Consider the following 27493-nt stretch of genomic DNA (forward strand, 5'->3'; position numbering starts at 1 on the left):
CGTATTGATTTTAAAATGAGATCCGAGTAGATACAATTCATTGAATAATTATATCAAATTAGCAAGGTGATAAATTTATACTTTGGACCGTGATTCGCGCATTCAGCAGTTTTATATGGGACGACACATTTTCTTGATTTGGTCAATGACGTTCATACTATAAATGGTACTTGTCAAATAAATTCTAGTTGCACGTTCATCACTAAGTAGTCAAATAATGAAATTGACTTATAAATGTGTAGCTCAATTGGCCGAGGGTCACTGGATATGTGCTACTTGACTGTAAACTGTGACGAGGGAACCAGCTCCGCCGCAGCAGGACGTGGGCCGGCACGGGGAGCAACAAGGCGAGGGACAGCCGCCACACCTGTGGTACACCATTTATTCGATATAATTACGTTATAGAGAGGATTTAATGCACCTGTTCGATAAGGCGATCGAATAATAATAAAAAAATCGACTTTTAATCAAGCCTCCAGATTATTCTATAATTATAGTATTATGCTATCAGTGAGAGTTAAGAACGGATTATATCTGTATGCAGTATACTTACGTACTAAAATTACATTATACTAAATATGTACCTACATAAGGTAATTTTTTAACACAGAATGATAATTTATATAGGTACGTAAGAAGGTGGTTACAAAGATAATTAAACCGATTGAATAAATTTTCTCAGTCCAATTACTTCTGACTAAATTATGATTATAAATTTTCTTCATCTAAAAAATAGAGTATAAATAGGTAAAATTGGTAAGATTATCATTATATTAATCACTCACTGAATTGCTGAAGCTATTGATTGTAATTTATCAATTATTTCCATCCTATTACACATTTTGTTTAAATTTTTTAATTTATTACTAAGAGATCACCATAAAAATTTTGACCGTAATGCCGCTTGAAGTATATGACAGTTGCATTTGTTTTATTATTGTTTCGGTTCAATATTGCAAAGAAGTTTTTAGTGTGTGTCAATTTTTTTTTTATATATTTCAAATATTATGATATCAGGGGTTCGGTTTCACCCGTGGTACGAATTTTCTCTCCATAAGAACCTTCCTTGTGCTTTATCAAAAAAAAATGGTTGCCTGTAAAGTCGGTTTTACGGGCGAAGATTTTACGTGACGTCTTTTTCTCGGTAGAATATTGATTGATATGAATATTATTAAATTGCGCAATAGGAACAAGGAATTGAATGAAAATAAGAATTGCACAAATTTTAACTATAGAAAATATATTTTGTTTACTAAAAAGACAGAGACAGACACAAGCACGCGCCGATTCAATGCGCCTAATTCTCTAGTGCTGCGCGCGCGGCGGACTGATCATAATTCGGTGACTCATCGTAACGGTACCGGGCGTTACACTTTTTCATGAGTGACTCCGAGCCGCAACCTAATTTAAGACGTTGTCACGTCAAAACGCTGAAAAAAACAGAGTTCTTTCGTATTCTATATAATATATATCTCTATCTCTATATATATAAAATTCCCGTGTCACATTGTTAGTTACTATACTCCTACAAAACGGCTGGAACCATTCTCACGAAATTTTGTGTGCATATCGGGTAAATTTGAGAAACGGCCAACATGTACTTTCATATCCCTAAATGATAAGAGTAAGGTAGAACAGAGTTTGCCGGGTCAGCTATATATATACATAAAGAGATAGACTGCTACTTAAATAACTATTATACTTACTACACAAACAACACCTTAATATTGTCAGGACTAGATCTAATTTTAATAAGACTACAGGTTTACACTATTCAAATAAAAAAAGAATCTTCAAAATCGGTTAACCTAGTCGAAAGTTTTGAGATTACAAAATAGAAAACAGCCGACACAGCCTCCTCCAAAAGGAGGAGCTATTATATTATTATTTATACTGAAAAATCAATATATGTATATTGATAAAAAATAACTTAAATTCTGTCGAGATCTCAGCAACCCATTTTTTGTAATTTATACTTCATCTATAGCTTACAACCTTTTATATCGATTAATTATTATAGTCCTAAAGGAGAAAATCAAATCAATCGATCGCCGGATTACTAAATGTTATAAAAAAACATAATAATACTTACCAATATATTTTCTAGTTATATGATGGGGCACAAGATGGATAATGTGCTTGTATCTAAAAATAAAAAAAATGCTTAAACTAGTTCTATTTGTTGATAAAAAAAATATTTTAAATAAAATATACATACAGGACGTTGGAAGTTTATTAGCTGGTATCGAACTTTTTTATCTTGGTTATTTAAAATCATCCCTGGATAGCTTGTTGGACGGTAATCGAATGTGCTGTCATAGACAATTAACGGTCGTCGAAGGGTGACTGGATCCATTCCACAAGGTAAACATGGCAGCCCCTACAAAATAGACAATGGAAAATTTAGTATATAGTACAAGGCTTTATTAAATCTTTTATAATATTCCGATTCCGATTACTGATATGAATATAGGCATATTCAATAAATAAACAGACAATCGTATTAAAAAACAGATAAACTGATGCGTGATCGATAACTTGTTGTGAATAGGTAGTGATAGTAAACGATAAATATGTTGTGACGTCAGTTAATTGTATGAGTTGAAATTAATTGTTTTTTTGAACCTTACCCTCACTGGATAGCATGGTATGCAGTCTGGTGGTGGTTTATAGCTAGGTAAATTGAGAACTGGGCTACACATTATTTACTATCTAGGTGAAGGTAATATTTTTAATTCTTTGATTATTTTTCTAGAAATTATAAAGATACGAAAATTTTTACTGCTAAGAAATTTTTATGAAGGCCGTGATTTTTTTCTTTTATGATATGTCAATTTAATAAAAGAAGGTTTTGGTTTCAATGACTGTGTGTTATTTATTATCTTATGATGGATAAAAGCGGAAGAGTTCTCGAAAATCAACAAAAAATATACTCTTAGTGGAACTTATGATTGTAATACAATAAACCTTTTTTTTTATTTTCTCATATTCAACTCTAAATGAATATTATATAAGTGGAAAATATTATTTTATACTTAGATAAGAGACACACGCTTGCTAAGTGTGAGATAGAGGGAACAGGTAGAGATTAAGTTTTGTAAAAATATATATAAAGAGTAACTGTTAACCAATTTGTGACCCATCCATTTTATGACAGTTCCAACCGTTGCCTAACCTCAATTTTTTATTATTTTTTGTTATAGCGGAAACAGAAATACATCATCTAAAGAAATTTTCAACTGTCAACAGTTCATGAGATACATGGATGCCTGGTCCATGGAGAACAGACGATCGGACAGATGGCAAAGTGTAAGTAACATATAGGCCAAATTTGAAACAAAATTTAAATAGCCTTATATAAGACCAAAAACTATTAAAAAGGGTTAACGTTAATTGGAAAGAAGTCAGCATTACTACAAGCTGGCTTATAAACAACTGAAGACGATTGTGTTTGTTTATCCATTTCAAAATTTATTATAGTTATAAAATAATAGAAAACATTGTTGTTGTTTTATAAGCATACGGTAGCAAAATAATTTCCTTTTAACTAACCGATGTATATGTATATATATATATCTTTATGTATTAAACAATTTTTTGCGTTCAGTCTGTTGCCATAAAAAGCTTTATGTTATAGCTCAAATATAGTTTTTTTACCATTATTTTTCTAAGATATATCCCCATGGTAAGTGAGTTTTTAATTCTATAGGTACCTTTATGACTAATCTTCCTATATGTGAGTATGAATATTACATATTATATTCTGGCACCTGTGAGTCGCCCACATGCAGCAGCGTAACGAGTTACTCAGATCATACGCGGTAAGACTTCAGTTGAGTTCGTCGAAGCTTTGGCTCCGGATGCTAGAGCCAATTCAACCATAACCTCTGACTACCTCTAACTGTTAGCTTTCTCGATTGGTACCGCGCATGCGGCGTTTGTATCAAAATGTTTACTACATGTGCGCTTCTGTTTTGTTTTTTGGATTTTGGTAAGATTCATATTTTAGAATTTTTTTATTTTTAATTTTTTTAATATTGTATCCAAAGCTAAAGTAGTATTATATTATTTATATATTAACCGAAGCTCAAAAAAATATTTTTCTTTGCCTGCATATAAATAATAAAATTATAGATTTCTCAATATTTGTGAGTAGATATAATGCCACGGAAAATATTGTTGTTGTTCTAATAAGTGTTGTTTAAATTAGGTTTTTTTGTTATTTAACTTAGTTATTTGTTTTTTTTCTTACGGGAAATGACAAACAATATATTACAGAGGTGCATACCACTACTGATACAAGACAGTAATATTAAATTTATTAAAAAATCATGTGTATAAATATTACATTATTAGTTAAAAAATCATGTATGTATATGACGTATGTTATATGACGTTCTATTAATTCATTGTCTTTCTATTTACTACTAATATCACTAATTTTTGTATTTTTTTGTTTTTCTTTCTTACACGTGGCAACGTTATGAATTTTTAATCTGGTAAAATATAATTGCCTTAAAAACGCCTGTAACCATGCGAGTGATAGCCACGATAAAAAAAAATACAAGAATGTTACGATCCATAACCCAAATGTCGGGGTTTCGAGCCTATGATATGATGATATGACTATGAATATGGGGGCTGGATTGCAAGCCCGTAAAATAATACAGAAATTTTAAATTTATCTATCAGCACGTTATTCAGAACAATCAGATGTCACTGCTCCAATCAAAGGTTAATAACATCGCTATAATATAAGTTAAAACACGTAGAAAGAACCGAAATGTTGGATGACTTATGAAAATCTTAAAATCGCGATAGAAGAGTCTAAACCTTCATAAGAGATCTATCATCTATATCCCCTGCAGTTATTACCATGTTATAAATTCAATAACACTATATCAATAAAAATGTTATTTATAACGGATAAACACCTTATGGATTATGTATTGTTATACAGAATCAAATAACATATTTGTAGAAGTTTGCATTATTTTTGTTATTAAGAATACTTCTTGTTTTTACGTACGATAAAAACTGTAAATATAAGAGATCTCACACTAGAGCAAATCATTATTGGTAGCAAAAAATACATGTAAGTAAATGATATGATAATTCGAATCATCGTTATTTAAAACCGATGACATCACAGTACTAAACGCTATTAATAATTGTTATGCGTTATGCAGGCTCTATGTTACTTCAACTATGATTTTAGAAAATGATATGGTAATGAGTGCATTTAAATTCACATTTACTGCACGTGTAAATGTCCCTATCCAACAGAACTTTTATACAACACGCCAATGATATAAAATAGCATTAAAATACGCTATGATTCGAGAAGCCTCATCTTTTTGAGAACGTCGGTTAAAGTATTAAGCTCACCCGTAAAAAAGATGATAAACACTTCCTTAAAACGATCATAAACTCAATTTTCTATCTGCAGACATATATTTCAGAAAGCATAACCCATTTAACTACTTTTAAAAAACTTATAAAAATTTACGAGCGAATATAGAAAATGGCACAAATTTGTAAAATATATCTGGACTGACCTTATCTGCTATTTTGCTTCCGCTTTCTTGATAGTTTATGTTTAGTCACTTTTTCTTCACACATAATAACTTACTGTTTTATTATAGTCGAGTCATTCTTTGCGAAAAATAAGAAAAAATTGCGTGGGAAATAACAACGCCTATTCCTATATCATAATATACCTTTAGAAACATTTAGGTGTGTGTTTTCAAAAAATAAATTCTGTTTAATAATTCATTAACATCAATCAATAATCATAGCTATTTTAAATATTATCATGTATGGATATATGTAATACACATGTAAATTTGTCAAAATCGTCTCGAATATTATCAAGAATCAATTGAAAAATGGCTTGGAAAGAAGAATAACCTCATTGTTTAATTTAATGTCCTCTATTGCAATTAGTTTTTATTAAACAAGAAGCGGTAATATTTTATCTTTTTTGTAAATATTATAACAAATATAATAAAATCGTAACAAAATTTTTAAGACGCAATCAACAATCAAATAATAATATATTGTGAAAATATAAGTGAATTACAATTAAGAGATTTCAATCACATATTTTTAATTTTTAAGCTTCTAATTTATTATTTACAGAACAAAGCAATAATAAATGAAAAACGTTATCAAAAATCGTTTCCGTGCTTACATCTTAGGAAACAAATCTATTAATAATAATTATATAGATATTATATTCAATAGTGAAAGACCTTGATTTGCACTTCTACTTTTAAAAATATACATATTTAAAATAGTATTAAAACGTAATATTTCGATGATTGTACACATGTCACCTTGAAATAAACTCTTCAATATTTATTTCCATTGCATCTAGATAGATTGAAGAATTTGATAATAACATCAAGATTATTCTACAAGTACAAGTAGCTATATAAAGAAACTAATTATTTATTTGTTATATCGATTTTAGCAGTAAAGCTTGCTTTTTAGTTTCAATTAAATTATCTCAATTGCACTTACACAGTTTTAGAAAATCATTCTATCCTGGCGATCCTTTTCAGATTTATAAAATAAACTCGTGAAATTATTGTATTGTCGGCGATCCTGTATGAATGTACACAGTTTAAATTAAATTTGTCCGTTTAAACACCTAATTCTCTCCGTTTATTCATATTAATTTTCTCCGTTACATATATATAGAAAATATCGTTACTATTTACAATGCATGCTAACTTCTATTCCGTAATTTCCTCCGTTATTATTCCGTCAGTGCCCGTTGTGAATAAATTCCTTCGTACCCATGTGTTTAAGATAACAATCTGAAGTGCAAGGTTTTGAAAACATGTTTACAATTGACTTCAAATGCAAAATCAACATAGCAAATTAACTGAGTGACATGTCCATAATTTTAGCTGTTAGCGATTGGGGAACCTATGCTTAATATAGTACAGCTAATCTATACCAACAACTTTGGTTCTAGTATGCGCTGTTCTGTGCATATTAGGTTGTAAAATGTAATAAAATAAGCTACTTCAATAATTACTTGCATAATATACGAAGTCCTTAATTAAATTTATTGTTGTATTTTACTCGTGAATTGCCTTCATTATCGTCCCCGCTGAACAATAATTAAAATTATTGAAAGTATTAATAATTTAATGATATTTTACATAAATAATTGTTCGTAACATTTAGTCAATTTGTTTCAGGCACAGCTAGAGCTCATCAAATAGAAGTAGATTTAAACAGGTTCGTCTGCAGTATACATGTAACAACAGCTAGGCATTTGTTACGCATATAAAAACTAACGCCTACGTACTTTGTTAAAATACAATTATGCTTCCTGCTTGTATTCCAAATGTTGCGCATTCCAAAGATAATAATAATTGTAAACCGATCTACTTTTGCGTATACACTAAACGCAATTCGATGCATTTGTAATGCGTTTATGCTATTTTACTGACATCAGAATCCATTTATCTATCGATATTAATAACGGCACTCTACAGCAATCCAAATGTATGCGAATATATTACAAGCCGACTTGTTTGTTTGCATATTATGTATATTCAAGTTATGACACCTAAAAGTTACCCTTATTTTTGCAAATTTATACAAAGTTGATTTTAGTATTTACCTATCTAATATATAAAATTCTCTTGTCACAGTTTTCGTTGCCAAACTCCTCCGAAACGGCTGGAGCGATTCTTATGAAATTTTGTGTGCATATTGGGTATGTGTGAGAATCGGCCAACATCTATTTTCATACCCCTGAATGATAAGAGTAAGGCAGAACAGCGTTTGCCGGGTCAGCTAGTATTATTATAGAAATAACTCTGTCAGTCGCCTTTAACATAAATATAACATTAATTTAAAGATAATATTATAAATAATCGTAACGTTGTAATTTTATGTTTTCTTATAAAAAGCTCAAAGAAAAGTTTGTCTAGAAGTTCAATTATTACAGAATACATCAACTACCTAATGAATTATCACCGACTTATACGTCAATAAATTATAACCATAGCCGCAGATCCATTATGAATAAAGATAATGACGCCTATGACTACAATTATAATAGGCACAATAAATGGCAGAAACCACCACCAATGCATATTTTGCAAACAACAAAATCAGAAAGTGAACAACCAAGAGAAGATCCGAAGCTCTTTTATCAGTCTGAATCTTACTTACGGGAAATTCAAGGTCGCAACACGAATAACGAAGTGGCCTCGATATACCCAGGACGAGAAGTTGTTAGAGCTAATGAAGAATATGCACGACCTATACGTATGAAAAAAATGACTAAAAGTTTATCTGGAGATCGGGGTAAACATTCATTTTATTTAGTTTTTAATGTGGTTGTCTTTCTACGAGAGTTAGTTGTTGTGCTTTAACACTGTTTCATACTTTTTTGAGTTTTGACTATCGTACGGTTAAACGCCCTTAATTTTTAATTTCAGTTGTTTTTTATTTCATAAATATGTTGTGATAATATAATAATGCCTACTTTAAAATACATTATACCATTATTATCATATTTTAAGGAATGATTTATTTTAAATGTTATTTCTCTGTAGGATTTTTGTGAAGGATGAATGCTTGAATGTATTGATGGGAGAATTCTTTTTCCAGATTTCTGTGTGAGATGCCCACATGATAGAACACTTATAGCAAAACCTGGCTCAGACCGAGTTGTGTTACAAAGACCCCGCCTTACATCCTGCACAGGGAGAATCGTACCGAGACCAATCCGTTTTGTTCATATGTATGGACCTAATTTTGGAACTCTGCTACATAAAGGTTCCCACATTGTAGTAGGGAAAATTATGCAGAACGACAGAGTAAGTAATATCATGGCATTTAATAATTTTGAGATACAAACAAATAAACATTGATAATATATTATTATGTTTTTAGATGCTGCAACTTTGCAAGATGCAGTTACACGTAATTTTACAAACGTGTCCAACCCCAAGGGACTTAATTTCTCGTTGTGATGACACCTTATGTAATTTTACGTGTCGCGATACTAGGTCTGAGATGCAAGGTTTAAATTCGCTAGTTTGTGGTGAAGATCTTACGTGGCAGGGAAATCTACCGACATGCAGAGGTAAAAAATAAACCAAATTAACATTTGAGTCAATTAATAATTCCCTTCCGTGTTAAATTAATAAATATTTATAATTATATATTCATTTACAATTAATGTTATTCGTACATACTAATTAATTATTTGGTTTGTAGAAATTCCTTACTTTTATTTATCAAGCTACCTTAAGTATTATTTTAGTAATTAATTACTTATTACTACTGTATAATATTATGTTATCCGTGCTTATTATATAATGTAAATATCGCAACTTCTGATAATCTTGCGTTTATAAAAAATGTATAGGAAATTCTTTGTTTTAGCACGTAGCTGGTGTATGCCGCAAATCCCACCAGAACATGGTAGAGTAAGTTGTAAAGGATCTACTGTAAATGAAAGCGCAGGTTTGGTGGAAGGATCTAAATGTAAAATACGATGCGCTCTTGGCTGGCGTGCCCCTCGCAACACAGTTTCAGTCTGTCGTCGCGGTAAATGGACCCATCAATTATATTGCCAACCGAAACGAATCAAAAGATAAATATCATATTAAAAGAACGAGCAAAATAAAGTAAAAGTATATTTTTATAAATGTTGTGTTATTTAAAACTACTTTAATCTTGCTTTATTATAATGATTTAGTTAATTAAATATTATTCAAGAAATTAACATATTACTCCGTGAATATTACTATCATAATTTTTACAAAAAAAACCTTATCTATGCATAGGCGGGACATAGTAATTTCTTGACAATGAACGTGTTATTGTTGATGATTGTATTTTGTTATCATTGTATATGTTTGATAAGTGTTTTGTGGATTTGCGATCCGACAGATTTTACCAAAAACTAAATAAGTTCTTGTTTTATTTTAAGCCGACTCGAAAGAAGGAGGAGTTATCAATTCGACTGAATTTTTTTGGTGATGATGGTGAACTTTTATTATTTTTTTTTTAGATTTTAAAGGTCCGCGTACGTGGTCAAAATGGTCTAGTTTAGACAATTTTTAGGTGGCTTACTTTTTTTCACACAGTCCTAGACTCTTTTACTTAATTACTATGAATGATTGATGACGACCAACGGATTTAGAAATTTTCTACGAATGGATTCAAGACTATCTTAAATATTATTAAATCTTGTGATATCATTTCTGCAAAAGCCTAATGCAAGAAAGTATTAGTGCAAAAGAAACATTGGTTGTAACCAGTGAAAACAGGTAATTCGTATTAATATTTAAGATTTAATTATTAATTATCCGAAACCCTGCTGACAAAAATAGTCCCTGAAATATACTAGACTATTTATGATAATATACTTAATAGATATTTAAATAAATAAAATTTTAACTAAGCGATCCTAGCTTATTAATTTAGGACCCTAACTTGCAAAATACGATTACAGAGCACTTTCCTAAATTCAGTGACAATGAAATTAGAACGACTAAATTAATTGAAAATAATGAATTAAAGCAGAATTTCTAAATCTGCTTTGAATTAAGAAACTAAATTCAGTGAAATGTAAGAAGCGCAATAGGTCCCCCGTCCCAGACAAAAACAGATTAGTTTTTCTGTCTACGATCCCAGAACACAAAGATAAAGGTACTAGGTAGTAGGTTCTATGGTCTAGAATCTAAACTCTAGAGTCTGGAGTTTAGAAGAGTCTAAACTAGTCTAGAGTGACAAAACAAAATAACCCTTATTGCAACTCGTTAAAATTCATCAACAAAAACTTTGACGATTCATTTTCAAATTTTATGTTATATTTTTCCCGTGTTAACGAAAATACTTTATGTGCTTTCACAGTTTTCTTTATTTATAATTATAAACAAAATCATGCAATGTTTAGTATAAAAAATTAGAGAGAGAGAGCTCCCTCCTCCTCATTTTGAATGCCCGTATCTGTAGCGGATAATCGTTTTACGACATCAAAGTAAATCAACATTTAAAAAATGGTTGCCTGTAAAGTCGGTTTTACGGGCGAAGATTTTACGTGACAACGTCTTTTTTTCCAACGCCAAGAACGCTCGAGAAAGACAGAGACAGAGACACAAGCACGCGCCGATTCAATGCGCCTAATTCTCTAGTGCTGCGCGCGCGGCGGACCGATCATAGTTCGGTGACTCATCGTAACGTTACCGGGCGTTACACTTTTTCATGAGTGACTCCGAGCCGCAACCTAATTTAAGACGTTGTCACGTCAAAAAAAAATTAATGCTGTTTAAAGATAGAAAAGTTATTGTAGCCATAATTCGTTTTGTTGTGACAGTTTCATTAAAATTTAAAACATATATATTAAGTTTATTTTTGTCGAATTTTAAAACAAGTCCTGGAATCAAAATATTGATTGTAATTAATTAATATGAAAACTATGATGTTAAAGAATACTTCTAAGGTATTCAACATTTATAATAATATTAAAGAGTACAACACAATATAATATCAGCAAATATTATTTATATCAAAAGACTCGTTTCCATGCTAGCAATACGAAGGCAAATAAAAAAACCTCAGCCTATTTTCTGTTTATTGCCGCGGTTTAAAAATAGAATGACAGTTGTAGCCGTTATTGATGTTTTGAGACTTGAGTTAGATGTTTAAAATATTTTATTTTATTTAAATTTTCCATTGAAATGTTTTGTTAGGAATTGTAATTAGTTTATTTAACTTAAATAAAGTTATTTAGGGTATTGAAAGAATGGGTAGTAATATTAGTAAAACGGGAAATGAAACAGCTGCTCAAGCGCAAAAAAACGATCTGGACAAGGACATTGGCGGCAATCCTGATCCTCGGTCTCCAACTCCAGAAATAACTCGAACTCCATTACAGGTATTTATTAAAGTGTGCATGTAACGCACTGTATGTTTAAAATATTATGTAGTTTTTCAATTGTAAGTTTTCGTAATCTAGTGTCCATGTATGAGCTAAGAAATAAGAAAAATATTTTCTGAGTCCTCGAATTTTGTTCCGTCAGTCTAATAAACCAATATGTTTTAAATGTTTTCTAAAGGAATATTCCCATGATTTGTTATTTTTTCAGAATAAAACGGGATCAAAACATAATATTACGAAGAATGTGGACTTGCGAAAGACGTTTGAAAGTAATAATGGTGACACAAAGCTTATTCACAACAATCCAATTCTCTCCGCTGTCATTAAAAATCACTTGCAGTCTTTTGATCCAAGGTCTCCAACTCAAGATTTTGAAAGAACTCCCATTGTGATTAATACCAAAACTGATAATTTAAACGGTGACCATTATATATGTGGAGTAGATAATTTTGGTAGCCCCAGTCTTCCAAATGACTCATTTGTTAATAATAATGATGAGACATTACCAAAGATAAGCCCAGAATTAATTCCAAAAAATCTTTGTAATGAATTTCATGATTTAAGCCTGGACGAAAGTTTAAAAAATGAGGAACCGCTGGGGTCATCAACTGCGTCGAATGAAGCATTAGAGAACCACATTTCCAAAGAGGAACATAGGCCAACACAATTACTAGAAACAAATTTTGATTATGTTGAAGATGAAATCCAAGAATATAGAGAAACAGCCTGTGATTCAAATGTAAAACAGGAAATTGATATTAAAAACAATCCACTATTTAAGATTCTTAATGAAGATCCACGTTCACCATCTGTGGGAATAGAAAGAACACCCATAGTTGTGGTTAATGTTGAAAACAATTCTATTGAAAACAGTATTGAAGAAATGTCGGATGATTTACTAATTAAAGCATTACAGAACACAAATGTACAAATGGAACCAACAATTATTGATAATAAAAGTTCAGATGGAATCCTTATTTACGAAGATGAATCCACTGCATTAAATGACACACCCAAAAAATCAAAATCTGCAAGTAACAGTGGTTCTAGAACTCCCCTATCTTGTATGAGAAATAAAACTGATGCAAACCATGGCAGATCAAAGTCAGCAAACACATTATATGACCCCAAGACGCAAAAAGTAATTACTAAAATACCAAAACGAGCATCTCATATTCCTCGACTTAAATCATTGTCTAAACAAGCTAAAAGTGTTTCAAGAGGAAGTAGTATTTCATTGAAGAATTCTGCAATAAGTGGTGATTGTGAAAACACACCACCACAATCACATCGTGATAGATGGGACAAAGAGAGCAGCATTGTGCTTTAAGTATTTTTTTTATATTACAGGATGACATTTGAAGGTAAATTAGTATTACATTATGTTTATTTCTATTATGACATTGGATTACTACTCAATATTTAATAGTGTGTCACTTCAACTTATTAAATACTTAAAATTAAAATATATTCTTTTGTTTTATTCTTTTAGAGATAAGAATACCATTCTTAATCAATCAGTCAACAGAAATCTTAATAAAATCCATGTAAATTAATTTAATATATGTTTTATTGCATTAATTAAAATCTAATTCCAATTTTGTATGATTCAGGAATGGGTTGAATTTGAGTTAGGTGTTTTTGAATATTTTTTTATGCCATAAGTGAATGGATGTGGGAGCAAGTAAGCAGCCTTAGGCACAACTTGAGCCAGCAGCATCATGGAACTTCCCTGGTGTGTGAAGTGGGGGAGTCAGAGGCCCGTTTCCTCATCCTTCCCTGTCCCTTCATGAAGGCTCTTCCTCTGCAAATGTTCATGGACGGTGGTGATGCAAATGTGCTGCCAATGTGAGTTAGGATAGGATTGACGATTGGAAAGAAAGAATAGACTGTCATTTGAAATGAGCCTCTGATTTCCCCACTCCCTGTAAGAAACACAGTAGCATGCCACTATTTCACAACAGTTTTCACTTCACCGGTCCTAGCATTATTTAAATACATTTTCTCGGAAATTTTCCTTTCTTTCATCTTTACATCTTTAACATTGTGATAGTCCTTTTAAATATCTAGATAAGATGAATTAAGAAAAAATGTTATATATTTGTACACTTTTCACTTATTAATAATAATAATAAATTATATAATAACTTATAAAATATGTACTCAAACTTTAATAACTTTAGTATCACCACATAAGTAGTATAAATAAATAACAAAACCATCTGCCCTTCATATTTCTTAAACATAAGTTTCTAAAATCAAATTATTATTTGAAATTATACAAATCACATTATAGTTAAAAGTAAATATAAAAAGTGGATTTAGCTACCTTGCACTGGGACAGGTGCCATTGCCCCTCATTAGTAGCATTAAATGCTGCTGTTTCGTATAGTAAGTGGGGAAGTTGAAGATCTGTTTTCTTTTCCTCACCTATCCCAGTCCATTCCTTCTTTCCTTTTTGAAAGCGGTCAGTTCCATATATACAATAGTACACTCTGTGGCAGACAGTGCATTCTCAGAAGCTCCTATTATACTACTCTTTGACTGTCTCTGTCGAATGTTTAAGGGCGGTAGTGAAGGCTTATCAGACGAACCACCAAAGCAGTTGCCCGCAATGACATCAAAACGGCACGTTGGCTAAATAAGTATAGCTAAATAATAAAAATATCCTTTTAATTTTTTTTTTTGTGAAAAAGTAAAATATAAAAACAATTTGTTGCATTAAAATATTTATTTTTGTAATATATCAGAACTGGTAACATCAAAAGTACATACTAATAGTGTTAACAATATTTTTTTCAAAACCAAAGTTACAATTACAAATAGTGGCAAGTTTTAATTTCAACATTAAATTTACTACTTTTTTTTATAACTGGCTATCTCTACTTCATTAGTAAAGCATGAGCTTTAATATAATGATAATGAAAACTTTCTAATAACCGAATTAGACATTTTGTCTTTTGGAATGACTTAAAAATTATAAAAGCATAACTAATTCTTTATATTTAGGTCAGGTAAATTATTTTAATATATTCCATCCTTTTATGTCGGCAATGTAATAACCTCTTTTCTTACATATTCCACAGAACTACAATCAGTGAAAATTCATTAATCGACGATAAATCTGTAGTACACTGTAAAAGCATAACATTATAATTATTACCTAAATCAAATTTTATTAATTACTTATTAACTACCATATATGTGGAATGATAACTAAATATTGCACAAAAACCATTTCAATTTCCTGTGATAGTTATTACCTACATCATGAAATTGTAGAATATAAAAGATAAATAACAAAAAAAGTCCTTTACGTAATAAATTTGTGACTATAGATTTTTTTACGGTTCAAATTAAAATGTCTGTTTAAATTAAAGATTTCATAATCATATGTAATACTGCATTATCTTTATTTGGCACAGTTTAAAACGTGATAATCTATATTCGATCAACACTGATTTAGTTGTATTTGATACTTCTTAGTAAATTTCAGTAAATAAACAACAGTGAAAATGTTAAAGATTGGGTTTTTGCAGTATAATTAGTACGCTGACTTTTATATCACTAGATAACGCATGTGCTGGTGCAATGTGCATGTACTTCGCGTGTAAGCCGGGAGTGAAATTCTTTGAGTTCTAGTGGTACTCCCGACTACATTATTCGCTATTACACATTTTTATGAATTTTTTGGGCTTGTCTTAGTGCGCCTTTTTATAGTGCGCAAGGTGGCAGCACTAAGTCCGCGCTCAGACGTTTTCGATGACGACAGACGGATGTTAAAAGAAAAACTAAAAAAATCCTCATTATGCCTTATTGAGCTAACATTTTGACATCATACAAAGTTATGTTGTCTATTGCAAATTAAAAATTTATTATTTTTGGTTCGTCGGTTTGACAATGAAACCTACGTAACCAAACCGAATGAGTAGATTTCATAATTCATAAAACACTATTTCACTATTTTCATATTACTTCTGTTATCATGGTATGTACGTAGTTAGTTACCTTAATTATTAGTTTCTTTTTTGTGATTTTGTTTAGAATGTATTATTAGGTAATTAATTATAATTACAGATTTTCATGTAAAAGAATTCCTCTGTCGATAAATTGCCACCACCTTACTTAAACACAGTTACAACTTACGAGTTCCCAACACTAAATCGCTCATGTGAGTTCTGACGTCACAATAAGAAGAAAAGTGGACACACTTGTTTTCTTCACAAGGAATAAGACGAGCGTTATCTAGGCATATAAATATGTGTAAATTAGTACATTAATACAACACACAAAAGCTTATTGCACATAACAATTATAAAAATTTTATACATTCTTCTAGTACTAAGAGCAAAAAAGTTTGGCAAATCCAAAAGTGCACGACTCATGATGCTCATTAAAAGAAATATTTAATGTATTGAAAAATCGAGTGTTCCAAAATAGATACACAAGCACTCATGTGTATTTTTGTCAGATTTAGTTTTTTATCGATAACAATGAAATGGAACAGTATATAATCACCATTTTCAATACCAATCACCGGATCGTGGATCTGAAGGTAATAAAAAAAAATTATTCAATTGATAAATTTTTACCCTAGCTATCGTGTCCCAAAGAAAAAAAAATTTGATTGACGGGAATTATCTTCTGAGTTCTGACTATTTCTGTATGTTTTTTAGGTTATATTACATTAAATGCATTTTTTTCAGTGACAGAAATATTCTCCATTAAATTATCTTTCTAATGGTGCGCAGGATGAAATGATTACGTGGATAACTGATCGTGTAATTAATAAAATAGTTGCGGAACCGAGGCAAAACAAATATTTCGATAACAGAGCAATCTCTTATGCTTCGCATCATGAGTCGTGCGATACTATTCAAAAGGATAATTTATGAAGCCATAATAATACTTTACGATTTACGACTAGGATTTAATAAAAAAGCCATAAAAGACAAAATGCATGCTTGCACAACAAATATACCTAATTACCAGTTGTAACATGGTATTTTTCAACTGATTTATTTACACTGCCTTTTTTCAAGGACTTCTTTTAATTACAATTTTGCAGTCACTCATTTTTTTATATATTTAAACAACATGACAAATGTATTTTTGAAGGTTTATTCCATGTTATATATATTTAAATATAAAAGTAAGTTAACTTCATTTTAAATATTATGCCTTTAAGTTTTTATTATAAACCCAGTCATTAGCGTGTAGTGTAACTAGTAAGACACTATCATTTAACAGTAAGATGAATTATTGGAATTGTGATATTTGATTTATTATGGATAAAGATTTCTTTATAAAATCTCTATTCTTAGCATTTTTATTTGGCTGGGTGATGTCCATGATTCAGATTTAATATTATAAAAGGTTAGGTTTAAAAGCTAAAATCTTTTTTCTTCTTTCTTTAATCCCAAATTCATGAAGAGGTTTATGATTCCATTTTTAATGCAATAAAAAAGCAAAATAATTTATAGTTAAGTAACTAGCAACTAATGCTATCAAATATATACAAACACTATTTCATAATATACACTATAAATCAAAATAACAAACATTCATTAGTATAAACATAAAAATTTATCAAAACTGAATGTCATTTTCTTTATTACTATTGTTATAAAATTATTTGAGTATTAAATCTTTGAATTTTTTAACGCAAATTTATAAATGTTTCTACATATGTACCACAATGAACAATAATATAATGTTCCTCTTTATCCAAAGGATTCTATTTATTATACTTTTTTTGCTAATTTTAATGATTAATAACATAATTATACATTTGATAAATCGATAAATGCATTTGAAATGTGGATGTGGTGCATTTAAATGTCTAATTATAATAATTTGGGGCAATGTAACTTTGGCATAATTTTTACAAATTACCTATGTAAAATTAACATGAGATTACGAATCAACGTTTCACAATATATTATCAGAATATGCAAATGGAATAAAACTAACATAACAATGATAACATAGTTCGAAACAACAAAAAATAAAGTTACATATTTACAAAACACAGTGTACCATAAATGCAGTAATGAATACCATCAAAAGAATTCATGTAATTAACTAGGTATTTGTTTATTTGTATTTATAACCCATTAATAATTGATGACTACCTTATAAACTTCAATAAATACTATCATCAATTGTTTTATTTAATTACTTTATAAAATTTGTTGTATAAATTAACACTTCATATTAAAAATGTTACTGCATTCAATATTAGTACTGATAAGGATAGTCTTAGACTAACCATTCCATGGATATAAGATATGAAATATCAGCTACCTATTTCATCCTATTAATATTATAAAGGCGAAAGTTTGTATGGGTGTATGGCTGTTTGTTACTCTTTCACGTAAAAACTACTAAACCGATTGCAATGAAATTTGGTATGTAGACAGCTGGACAACTGGAATAACATATAGGCAACATTTTATCCCGATATTCCTACGGGATACGGACTTACGCGGGTGAAACCGCGGGGCGCAGCTAGTATAATACAATATTGTACAGTGTACTTCAAGTATCTTTTTCATAATGTACTTAGAGGGACTATTGCTGAAGTTACTATTGACAAAACAGTAACAGTACCAGTACAATTATTATTGCTTAATATGACATGTCCATAAAACAGTTAGTCTAGGAATATTGAGTTAATATAATAAAATATGTGACACCAAGCAGGCAGCTTACTTGTTCTGGGTAGCATTTGTTTCTGCAATTGAGTATTGATTGACGAGTTAGTTCAAATATTCAAATATGTTACCACAAATTTTCAAGGCCCACAAAATTGAAAAAAAAAAAAATAAACATCAATTATTAATTTTAATGGTCAAAACAAACCATAAATACATGTCCTTTTCCTCTCCACTAGTAAAGGAATTGATGCTTACAAATTACTTTTTATATTTAATTTGCTTAGTTATAAAACAATTGCAATTTTATTCATTAATATTTGCACACTTAAAATTTACCCCCTTTTTGTTAGGAAGTATTTACATCCCTTTTAAGGAATAAAAAAGAACATGTATCTAGCAAAATGAAATTAAATTATTGCAGTATTAAAATTACCTTCCACAACATTATCTGCATTCTTGATTATAAAATCACGTAGCTCTGCATAAGCTTTGTCCAAGCTGTCATTCAGAATCACAATATGAAAATTGCCTGGCTCTTGACCTGTAATGTTCATACATTTCTCTTAGACAACAATAAAATTGATGTGTAAATTACAGTTTAGCAAATTAAAATTAAATTTTATAAATGCAACGAAAAATAGGAATGCCCTTACACTGATCATCTGACAATCAGAATCAATGACTTGAAAAGGGGATTTAATTTAAGGCAAAATAAAACAATGAACTGATTTTCAGCAATTGGCAGTGATTGAAATATAAAGCCATCAATTTTTAGGTTATGGTTTCACAAATGATTTCAATATTTTTTTATTGGCTGCAGATTATGTATCACTACATAGTATAAAGCACAGTCACTTTCCGCGTCCGTATCTATGTATTTAAAAGTACAAAACGGATTTTGAAGGAGTTTTTTTTTTAATAGATAGAGTCATTCTAGAGGAAGGTCTATATTATGTATTATTATCTTCCGCCTGCAAATTTCCCGTGTGGAATTAGGACATTTAATAATGATTTAATTACTGTGTACTGTGTTTGATTTTGATGAAATTTGGTATAGAGACAGGGTATGAGCTGACTTGAGTCATAGGATACTTAATATCCCGATAAAATGGTACCTTTGGATAAAACAGGAATATTGATATCTGGGCAAAGCCGGGACGAGAATAGATAGGGACAAATTGAAAGCAGAACGACTTTGTTTTATAAGTACTATGTATCAAAGAAGTTATGACAACATCTCATTATACAAACTAGTAATTACCTGGCATGAACAAATGACAGTTCATAAATTCATGGGCATAGTCTTTTATTTCAATATTTTCAAAGTAATTATATACAATAGAAATAATTTATAGTGTATATTTGTTATGTATTAAACTGATAATATATATTTTTAACCTTATGACCTCCATTGGGTAGCTTTTTTTTATCAGTTTTTAATGTTTGTTTTCTTTAGTTACAGAAGTAGGTATTTGGAATAGTGCTTTATCTTGCACCAAGTAATGTGTATCAGTGGAAATTAATATTATTCTTGGCTGATAAATGCTATTGTTGAAGTTGGGACAAGCAGCTAGTATTTAATAATGTAAGCACAACAAGATTTGTTCAGTTCAATTAAACAGTGAGATTAAAATATTAACATCTTTACCATATTTTATTTCATGGCGTGCTGTTTCTAATCTCTTCTGTAAAGCCTCCTCTTGTTCAGTGTTACGGTTACGTAAGCGTCTCTCTAGCTCATCCATAGATGGCGGCATTACAAACACAAGTAAAGGATCTAAATCCGTACGCTTAATTTGTTTGACTCCTTCTATTTCAATATCCAGAACACAGATTCTTCCTGATAGACGCACATCTTCCACAGCCTTTTTACTGTAAATTAAAATTAATATTTTTAGTATAATATTGTATTTTTTTTTTCAAATAAAGTTATTTGGAGTTAGACTAACAATTTAATTCATAAAAATGCTTATGCACTTCATATAATTATAGATGAGATACACAAATAGAGTTGTAGTTTAGATTCTACGTTGACGATAATTGTCTCATGTTCAGAAATTAGACAAGACTCAAGATGTATACCCACCAAAATATTTTAAATCAGAAACACAAATATGAAATACATAATACAGAACATGCTGTAATGAAAAGTATAAAAACCAAAATAACTCATCTCATCCACTAAACATATATATGTTATTTTATTAATGCTACATGTATGTTCCATAAAACTTCTTTGTTTGCTACAGTAAACAATGAGTTCATAAGCCAGTATCATAATTGGAAATTTGCCAAAACTTGTAAACAAGAAGCACATGGTTAAAATATATGGAAAAAAATACCTTGTCCCATACAAGTTTCCACTGAATATAGCCGTTTCAATAAATTCCCCCTTTTCAACTGCAGCAAGCAGGTTATCCCTAGTTGTGAAGTGATAATGAACCCCATCTTTTTCACCCGGCCTCGGGCCTCTTGTCGTATGCGACACGCTAAAACCAAACTTATCCGGAAATTCTTTTTGCAATCGCTTCAATAAAGTGCTCTTACCGGAACCCGAAGGACCGCAAAGAACTAAAGGTCGAGGCCCTTTCTGCACCATTTTACTCAAAACTACAAAACATTTGAATATTAATTAAATTAAAAACACCGCAAGTTAGGTTATGAATTATAAAAACATTATAAGATCTCACATTTTAAAAAATTCGTGATTAAAATGTTTGTGAAATTATTGAATTTTATTTTAAATACGTTGCTATCAGAATTTCTTTGTACAATTTCATTTAAGACCGTAAAAACGCTCGGCGTCAAAATCAATAATTTAATATAGACTACGGAGGAGTCAACACACAGATGTGACGTCAGTCGTCAAATTCTATTCACGCATGTCGCATTGACATTTGACTGTCGTCTGAGAAATGACACACAACCCAAAGAGTGGATACAAACCTTTAGAAAATTTTGAGCATGATATTTTGATACATAGAGTATCATGCTCAAAATTTTCTGTTGACTATTTATTCTGATCTAGACTCTACCCGTAATTAGACTCAAATACATTGACTTCATAATTTTATCTAAGGTCAATACAACAGTATTGGCAACGGTTTAACATATCTAGTGTTTATTTATAGTAAAATATTTTTATATACATGTTTATAACTTTACTAGTCCGTTCTGTCTGGTCCTTCGAACACGTGATCAAAGGAATTTCCATGGGAATGTAATATTTCACCACGTTAGAAAGTAGCCTACATCACTAACTAGTTTTCAAACCACTTCAAAAACATAAAAAATATGTCATGAATCACTCCGTCGCGACAAGAAAAACAAACAAATAAACAAACACTCTACATTTTAGTTGTATATTGTATAATATATAAAAATCCAGTGTCATGTCCATATCATTCACCAACTCAACCGATTTTCATGAAATTTGGCATTTTATTTGTAATTTGGTTCAACGTAAGATACAGAATACTTTTTAAACTTATACTCTTTATATTTTTAATTATTACTCAGCCACAGCAACGTGTGGCCGGGTATGATAGTTGTATTATATAATGGTAAGAATAAAGATGTACGTAGAGATAATATAATAGCAATAGCTATTTGATTTATGAAATAAATAAAATAAAATTATTCCAATTTCAATTTTACAAAATATGGAGAAGTGGGGATCTCCTAGAAAGTTCAAGAAATTTAATTATTAATGATATCTTTTTGACCTACCTTCCTATGAGATATTGATTTACTTAAATTTATACATCATTATGCTGATGACATAAAGAAAACAATACAGTTTTATTGCAAACAAATCAAAACCAAAATTTACCGTTCAATCATACGCGACGAAGGGTTTTTTTTATCTCTATACCCAGTTATATAGAATGTTGTTTGGAATAAATATCTAAATAAAATTGTACGAATAATAAAAGTAACATATATGGTATCTGTATAACATTTTATTATGGTTTTTATACATATTCCATATTACTCAGCTGACATTGTCTATGGTACAAATATTTTTAAAACTTTTATAATAGTTATTTTATATATCAGGAAAAGTAACAATGAAAAGCAAGCTTTATTTTGAAATTAATTTATAATGTAGTTAAATATTAACTGGATAACAGAAAGTGCACTTTTAATTTGAAAAATATGTATGGAAGAAATATTGACTTCCGGCAGTTAATAATCGACCAATCACAATTGAGAACTGAGGTATCGTTTGTATTGTCCGAAATCTATCCGTTATTTTCAATCAGTTCAAGCAAGCTCATACAACTTTTCGAAGAGTCGGAGTGGCAAGACTTCATATATGTTATTTGTAGTTTTCTAAAATAGTTTGAAAAAACAAATGTTTATCATAGTTTAAACTATATTGAATTATCAGGACGACATCGCCTATAACTCTTCAAGATGGAAATTCACACTAGGAGGAATCGCGTGGTAAGTTTTGCTTTATTCGTTCCGGCAGGATCATCTGTTATTTTATTCTCTGTTAAAATTTTTGAGCCAATGTAAAATATCTTTATCTATTCTGCAGATACAAGAGCAAGAAAATAAATATGGCGTCAAAGGAAAAATTAATGCGATACCCAAAGTCCAAGGTACTACGGTTAGAGGAGCTTTAGGCGAACTAGCTACTAATATACAACCGCAACGAGATGTATGTGTTGGAAAAGTTGCATTTTCTGCTGCAGAATTTGAGAAAAAATCATTGAAATGTAATACTAGGAGGTAGGTACCTTATCGAAAGTGGGTAGACTGCGATTGACATTATTTGGAATCCACCAGTATGTTTTCGTAAATATTTTTCGTTTTAACTAGGTGTGGTGGTAGTTTCTTGTATTTAATGATTTATGTAACATTTATTATAATTGTTTATGGAGAGACATGTTGTTTTTTTCAGTAATTATAGCCACGTACAGTCTAAAATTGACACGGGACTAGCCTGTAAGAATATCATTCAACCATCATCAAGACCACCGCTGAGACGCGAGGAAAGCACTGGAGGATTAGCTACACGGGCTGCGCTACAGACTAAGGTTAGTTAACTTTTTGTTGGTATTAGTAATATCTCTGTAATCTTTGTTATTAATCTACCATACTCTTCAGGAACGCTTAAATAACACGCATATATTTTATGTCAGGAATCTCATTTGTTAGAAGATTTATAGTCAACACTCCTTACATAATAAAAAAAAACCTTATCTAAGTGTAAGAGTATGTAAACTTACACAATATGCAATTATAGACCACTCAAGGTATAATAACATATTTGTTTAAAAGATTCAAGTTTAATGCTTATGAAAATGTGTAGCATACCAATACTCTATTAGCATTTGATTAGATTGTGATTATTGTTAGATGTTATCATTCTAAGGTATTCAGCATTTAGAATTAAGTCGGGAGTATGGTACTGGGTTAGCTACTAGTATTTTGTAGTAATATTTCAACATTAATGTACTGCTAGAGTGTCACTTCATAGTATATAATAGATGATATATATTATTTCTATTAAATGAATTTAGTAGTTATAGAAGACCGGTTGTAGTTTCATGTTTTATTTTTCTCTAGGCGGCAGCAAAACTTGCAGTAAAGAAGCCAAGTGAAACCAAGGAGCCTAATTTTGTAGTCTTGAATGATAAGAAATTAAATAAAGAAGTGAAAAAGACCAAGCTTAAAGTTATCAAAGAAATATCAAAGGAGCATAATTTAAAACCAATATTAAAAGATTCTACTGAGTCACTTGGGAAATTGAAACTAGCTGAAAGCTCTGATAATAAAGTAAGCAAGACAACTGAAATATATATAGACTCCTTGGTTAAGTCACCACCACCATTGCCGGATGATATTGAAGATATTGATGCTGGTGACAACAACCCTCTGCTTGTATCTGTGTATATTAAAGACATTTATAGATATTTAACTGAACTGGAATGCAAGTATCCCGTTGAAGAGAATCACTTGAAAAATCAGGTTAGTGTGAATTCTGTTGAGATGATATTGTTCTCCTCTATTATTAGCCATCAAGGTTTAAAATATATTTTACTAATATTTCTAAATATAGTTGCTGCGTAGGCTGAGTTACCCATCTGGCTCCAGTTTTAATTGCACATTAAAAAAAATTTTTTATGTTTTTCTTTGTTTTAAATTGTTTTCGTGTGTATATATTGTGATGTTTGGTTTTCATTGTTGTATTGTATTGTTTTAATTTTATTGTTTTGTTTAAATTGTAATTATGTGAGGTAAAATAAATGTTAATTTCTTTCTTTCTTATTTAAATTTGAGAATGTTTCAGTAATATGAATGCTTCTTTTTACAGAATGTGATAACAGGTAACATGAGGGCTACTCTCATAGATTGGTTGGTAGAACTTCAGTGCCAGTTCACATTGATCCTTGAGACTTTCCATCTAACTGTTGGAATTATTGACCATTATTTACAGGTAAATATATATGTCTAGATATTTCTGGATTAATAATAATTTTTTGTATTTATATTAATTCCATGTAGTTCAGATATCTGTTCACAATTATTTTGATCTGAAAAGGTCTTATGAAACAGATAAGACTCAATTCTTTGGTACAAATTTAAGGTGCTACACATCCTAAACTTATACCTAAATACTATTGAGAAATTCCTAAGTGCCAGTACAACTTGACCAGTGGTGGATAATGGTTACCATTCTCATGGGGTCTATGTCCCTGCAGTGGAAACATATGGTGGAATGATGATGATAAACAACAACTGTTTCAGGTTGTGCCTAATGTACCCAAAGAGAAATTGCAACTTATTGGTGTGACGGCGATGTTCATAGCCAGCAAGTATGAAGAGATCTATGCCCCTGATGTCAGCGACTTTGTCTTTGTAACAGACTACACTTACAGCAAGAGTGATATTCTTAGATGTGAGAAGGAGATTCTACAGAAGTTAGGATTCTGTCTTGCTTGGCCGATTCCATTAAACTTTTTGAGAAGGTAAACTATAGGAAAATTATTAAATTTATTACTAACGGTCTCAAGAATAAAAATAAAATTTTATATTTTTTACTTTTAGGTTTGTTAAAGTGGCCCATGGTACATCTAAAAATCATCATTTGGCAAAATATTTTGTGGATCTCTGTCTAGTAGATTACTCCATGGCGCATTATAGACCTTCAGAATTATCTGCAGCTGCTATCTGCTTATCCTTATATATTCTTTCCAATGAGAGGCTTAAGGATGTGTGGACCCCTACGCTGTCATACTATTCAGGATACACATTAGATCACATCGAACCGATTATTAGGAAAATAGCAAAAATAGTGACAAATACTGAAAGATCTAAATTTAAAGCAGTTTACAACAAATATATGGATGTAACATTAGCAAAAGTATCCTGTCTTCCACAGTTAAAAAGCGAGCCTATGTATGAACTTGCTCAAAGAGCGTCAAGTTAATGTCTCAACTAGATTAATTAATGACCTAGAATTAATATGTATTATTAATTTTTACAAGTGTGTTGTATAAATATTGACTGAGTTTTTGGATAAGGTTTTTAGGTACCTGCTTGTATGTTTGTTAGGGTGTATTTTTAATTTTAGAAACAATTGTATGGTCAAGATGATTTCAACCTAGTTATATTTTATTTATATTGCGTATACCAAATGCAACTTAAGAATGTAGGCACGTGTCTAAATTTAAACTAAATGAGGAAAGTTGAAGTTGCAAGTATGTACTGAATATTTTTGACATTAAAGTTAATTCCAAGTATTAATTTTTGACATGTACATTGGAGGTTTACTAAATCTCAATTTTATTGGTGTCTTCATTGATGTTTTCTTTTTCTCTCTGTCTTAAAATCTGGTAGATTTCTTTTAATATATATAATTGTGTATGTACTGGAGTAGCGTTTGTGTCGACTTTACTGTTGTTATTAATTCTAAATATTGGCTTTTTATCTAGTGTAATTTACGTCAATTAAATATTAATGCTATTTCAAATACGAAAGATTTATAATAAATCTTGTTGTTAGTTTTAGCGAAGTTCGGTCCGAATCTTAACCAGCATTTAATTTATAATGTTTTTGAGTTCTGTGACTTGATATATTTTGACTTGATGTAATGTAATTTGATATACCTGTGATTAGAATAATTATTAAGATTTGTTGAAATAAATTACTATATTATAATAAAAATGATTTTTTATTACTTGCAAATAATTGTTTTATTTTTTATGTACTCAGTTTGTTCAAGGGTTTTATGACAGGGTTGTGCAGACGGGCAGGGCTGATGCGTATCATGCGATGATTATTTATAACCTTTCGCACTTGGATTGTTATAACTCACTGCACTCCATTACCATCCTCCCCCGAGCTGGCAAAGACAAACATACCTATGAAAATCTCAATTTCATCTAAATCGTCAATATTTTCAACTTTGAAAAAACGATTTTGAAAGAGTAACAATTACACACATCCTTACAAACTTTCGCATTTATAATATTAGTAGGATAGGACTAGCTTTTCGCCCGCGGCGAAACGAAATTGCCCCCAGAGGGCGCCATATTCGATTAAGTGTGACGTCACAGCCTATAACCAGCGGACAATCAAGACTTCTAAAGATACATTTGTTGCTTTATGATTATTAGTTTAGAAGTTATGAAGGAATAGATCCGTCCGTACAACCTTTCATTCCCTATTGTAACTTCTACTTTTTTTCGTATTAAAAGTAACCTATCCTTTTCCAGTTCAGTTTTTCTTAATACCAAATTTAATCAAAAACGATTTAGTGGTTAAGGCTTGTAAGCGTAACAGACAGACAGTTACTTTCGCATGTTTAACATTAGTTGGGATTTAGAAATTAAAAACTTTTCAACGGATTTTAAACGCGATTTATTCATTATATTATTAACCCGACGTTTCGAAC

General features: G+C 30.5%; 4 protein-coding genes across 9 annotated transcripts; 3 read left to right on the forward strand and 1 right to left on the reverse strand.

Annotated features, from left to right (window-relative positions):
* Nucleotides 1-235: 235 nt before the first annotated feature.
* LOC119829293 (guanylate kinase) lies at nt 236-21455 on the reverse strand. Of its 4 annotated transcripts, XR_005287805.1 has the most exons (7): nt 21273-21454; nt 20925-21192; nt 20231-20454; nt 19016-19123; nt 2219-2380; nt 2093-2145; nt 236-367 (listed from the first exon to the last, which is right to left on the reverse strand). XR_005287805.1 is itself a non-coding variant. In XM_038351739.1 (5 exons), the coding sequence occupies exons 2-5, from the start codon at nt 21179-21181 to the stop codon at nt 16059-16061; spliced, it is 699 nt and encodes a 232-aa protein (XP_038207667.1). In that variant the 5' UTR covers nt 21182-21192; nt 21273-21455; the 3' UTR covers nt 14636-16058. The 4 variants fall into 4 exon arrangements, 3 of the variants coding, with proteins under 3 accessions (XP_038207667.1, XP_038207670.1, XP_038207669.1); XM_038351739.1 differs by lacking the exons at nt 236-367; nt 2093-2145; nt 2219-2380 and adding an exon at nt 14636-16168 and having other exon boundaries at nt 21273-21455; XM_038351742.1 differs by lacking the exons at nt 236-367; nt 2093-2145; nt 2219-2380 and adding an exon at nt 14636-15057 and having other exon boundaries at nt 21273-21453.
* LOC119829292 lies at nt 3901-9666 on the forward strand. 3 transcript variants are annotated; one of them, XM_038351736.1, is made up of 6 exons: nt 3903-3991; nt 7215-7254; nt 7973-8334; nt 8641-8849; nt 8926-9118; nt 9421-9666. In XM_038351736.1, the coding sequence occupies exons 1-6, from the start codon at nt 3949-3951 to the stop codon at nt 9633-9635; spliced, it is 1062 nt and encodes a 353-aa protein (XP_038207664.1). In that variant the 5' UTR covers nt 3903-3948; the 3' UTR covers nt 9636-9666. The 3 variants fall into 3 exon arrangements, with proteins under 3 accessions (XP_038207666.1, XP_038207664.1, XP_038207665.1); XM_038351737.1 differs by having other exon boundaries at nt 3907-3991; nt 8087-8334; XM_038351738.1 differs by lacking the exon at nt 7215-7254 and having other exon boundaries at nt 3901-3991.
* On the forward strand, nt 11623-13360 carry LOC119829289. Its single transcript, XM_038351735.1, has 2 exons — nt 11623-11920; nt 12132-13360. Exons 1-2 carry the CDS (start codon nt 11789-11791, stop codon nt 13251-13253), a joined length of 1254 nt encoding a protein of 417 aa, XP_038207663.1. The 5' UTR covers nt 11623-11788; the 3' UTR covers nt 13254-13360.
* Nucleotides 21456-22832: 1377 nt separating the features above from the next.
* On the forward strand, nt 22833-26763 carry LOC119829587 (G2/mitotic-specific cyclin-B1). The gene is made up of 7 exons (XM_038352166.1): nt 22833-23031; nt 23129-23322; nt 23495-23630; nt 24163-24564; nt 24911-25033; nt 25345-25565; nt 25645-26763. Exons 1-7 carry the CDS (start codon nt 23002-23004, stop codon nt 26024-26026), a joined length of 1488 nt encoding a protein of 495 aa, XP_038208094.1. The 5' UTR covers nt 22833-23001; the 3' UTR covers nt 26027-26763.
* The last annotated feature ends 730 nt before the right edge of the window (nt 26764-27493 follow it).

Source organism: Zerene cesonia, chromosome 10, assembly GCF_012273895.1.
Source record: "Zerene cesonia ecotype Mississippi chromosome 10, Zerene_cesonia_1.1, whole genome shotgun sequence".
NCBI classification, from domain to species: Eukaryota; Metazoa; Arthropoda; class Insecta; order Lepidoptera; family Pieridae; genus Zerene; species Zerene cesonia.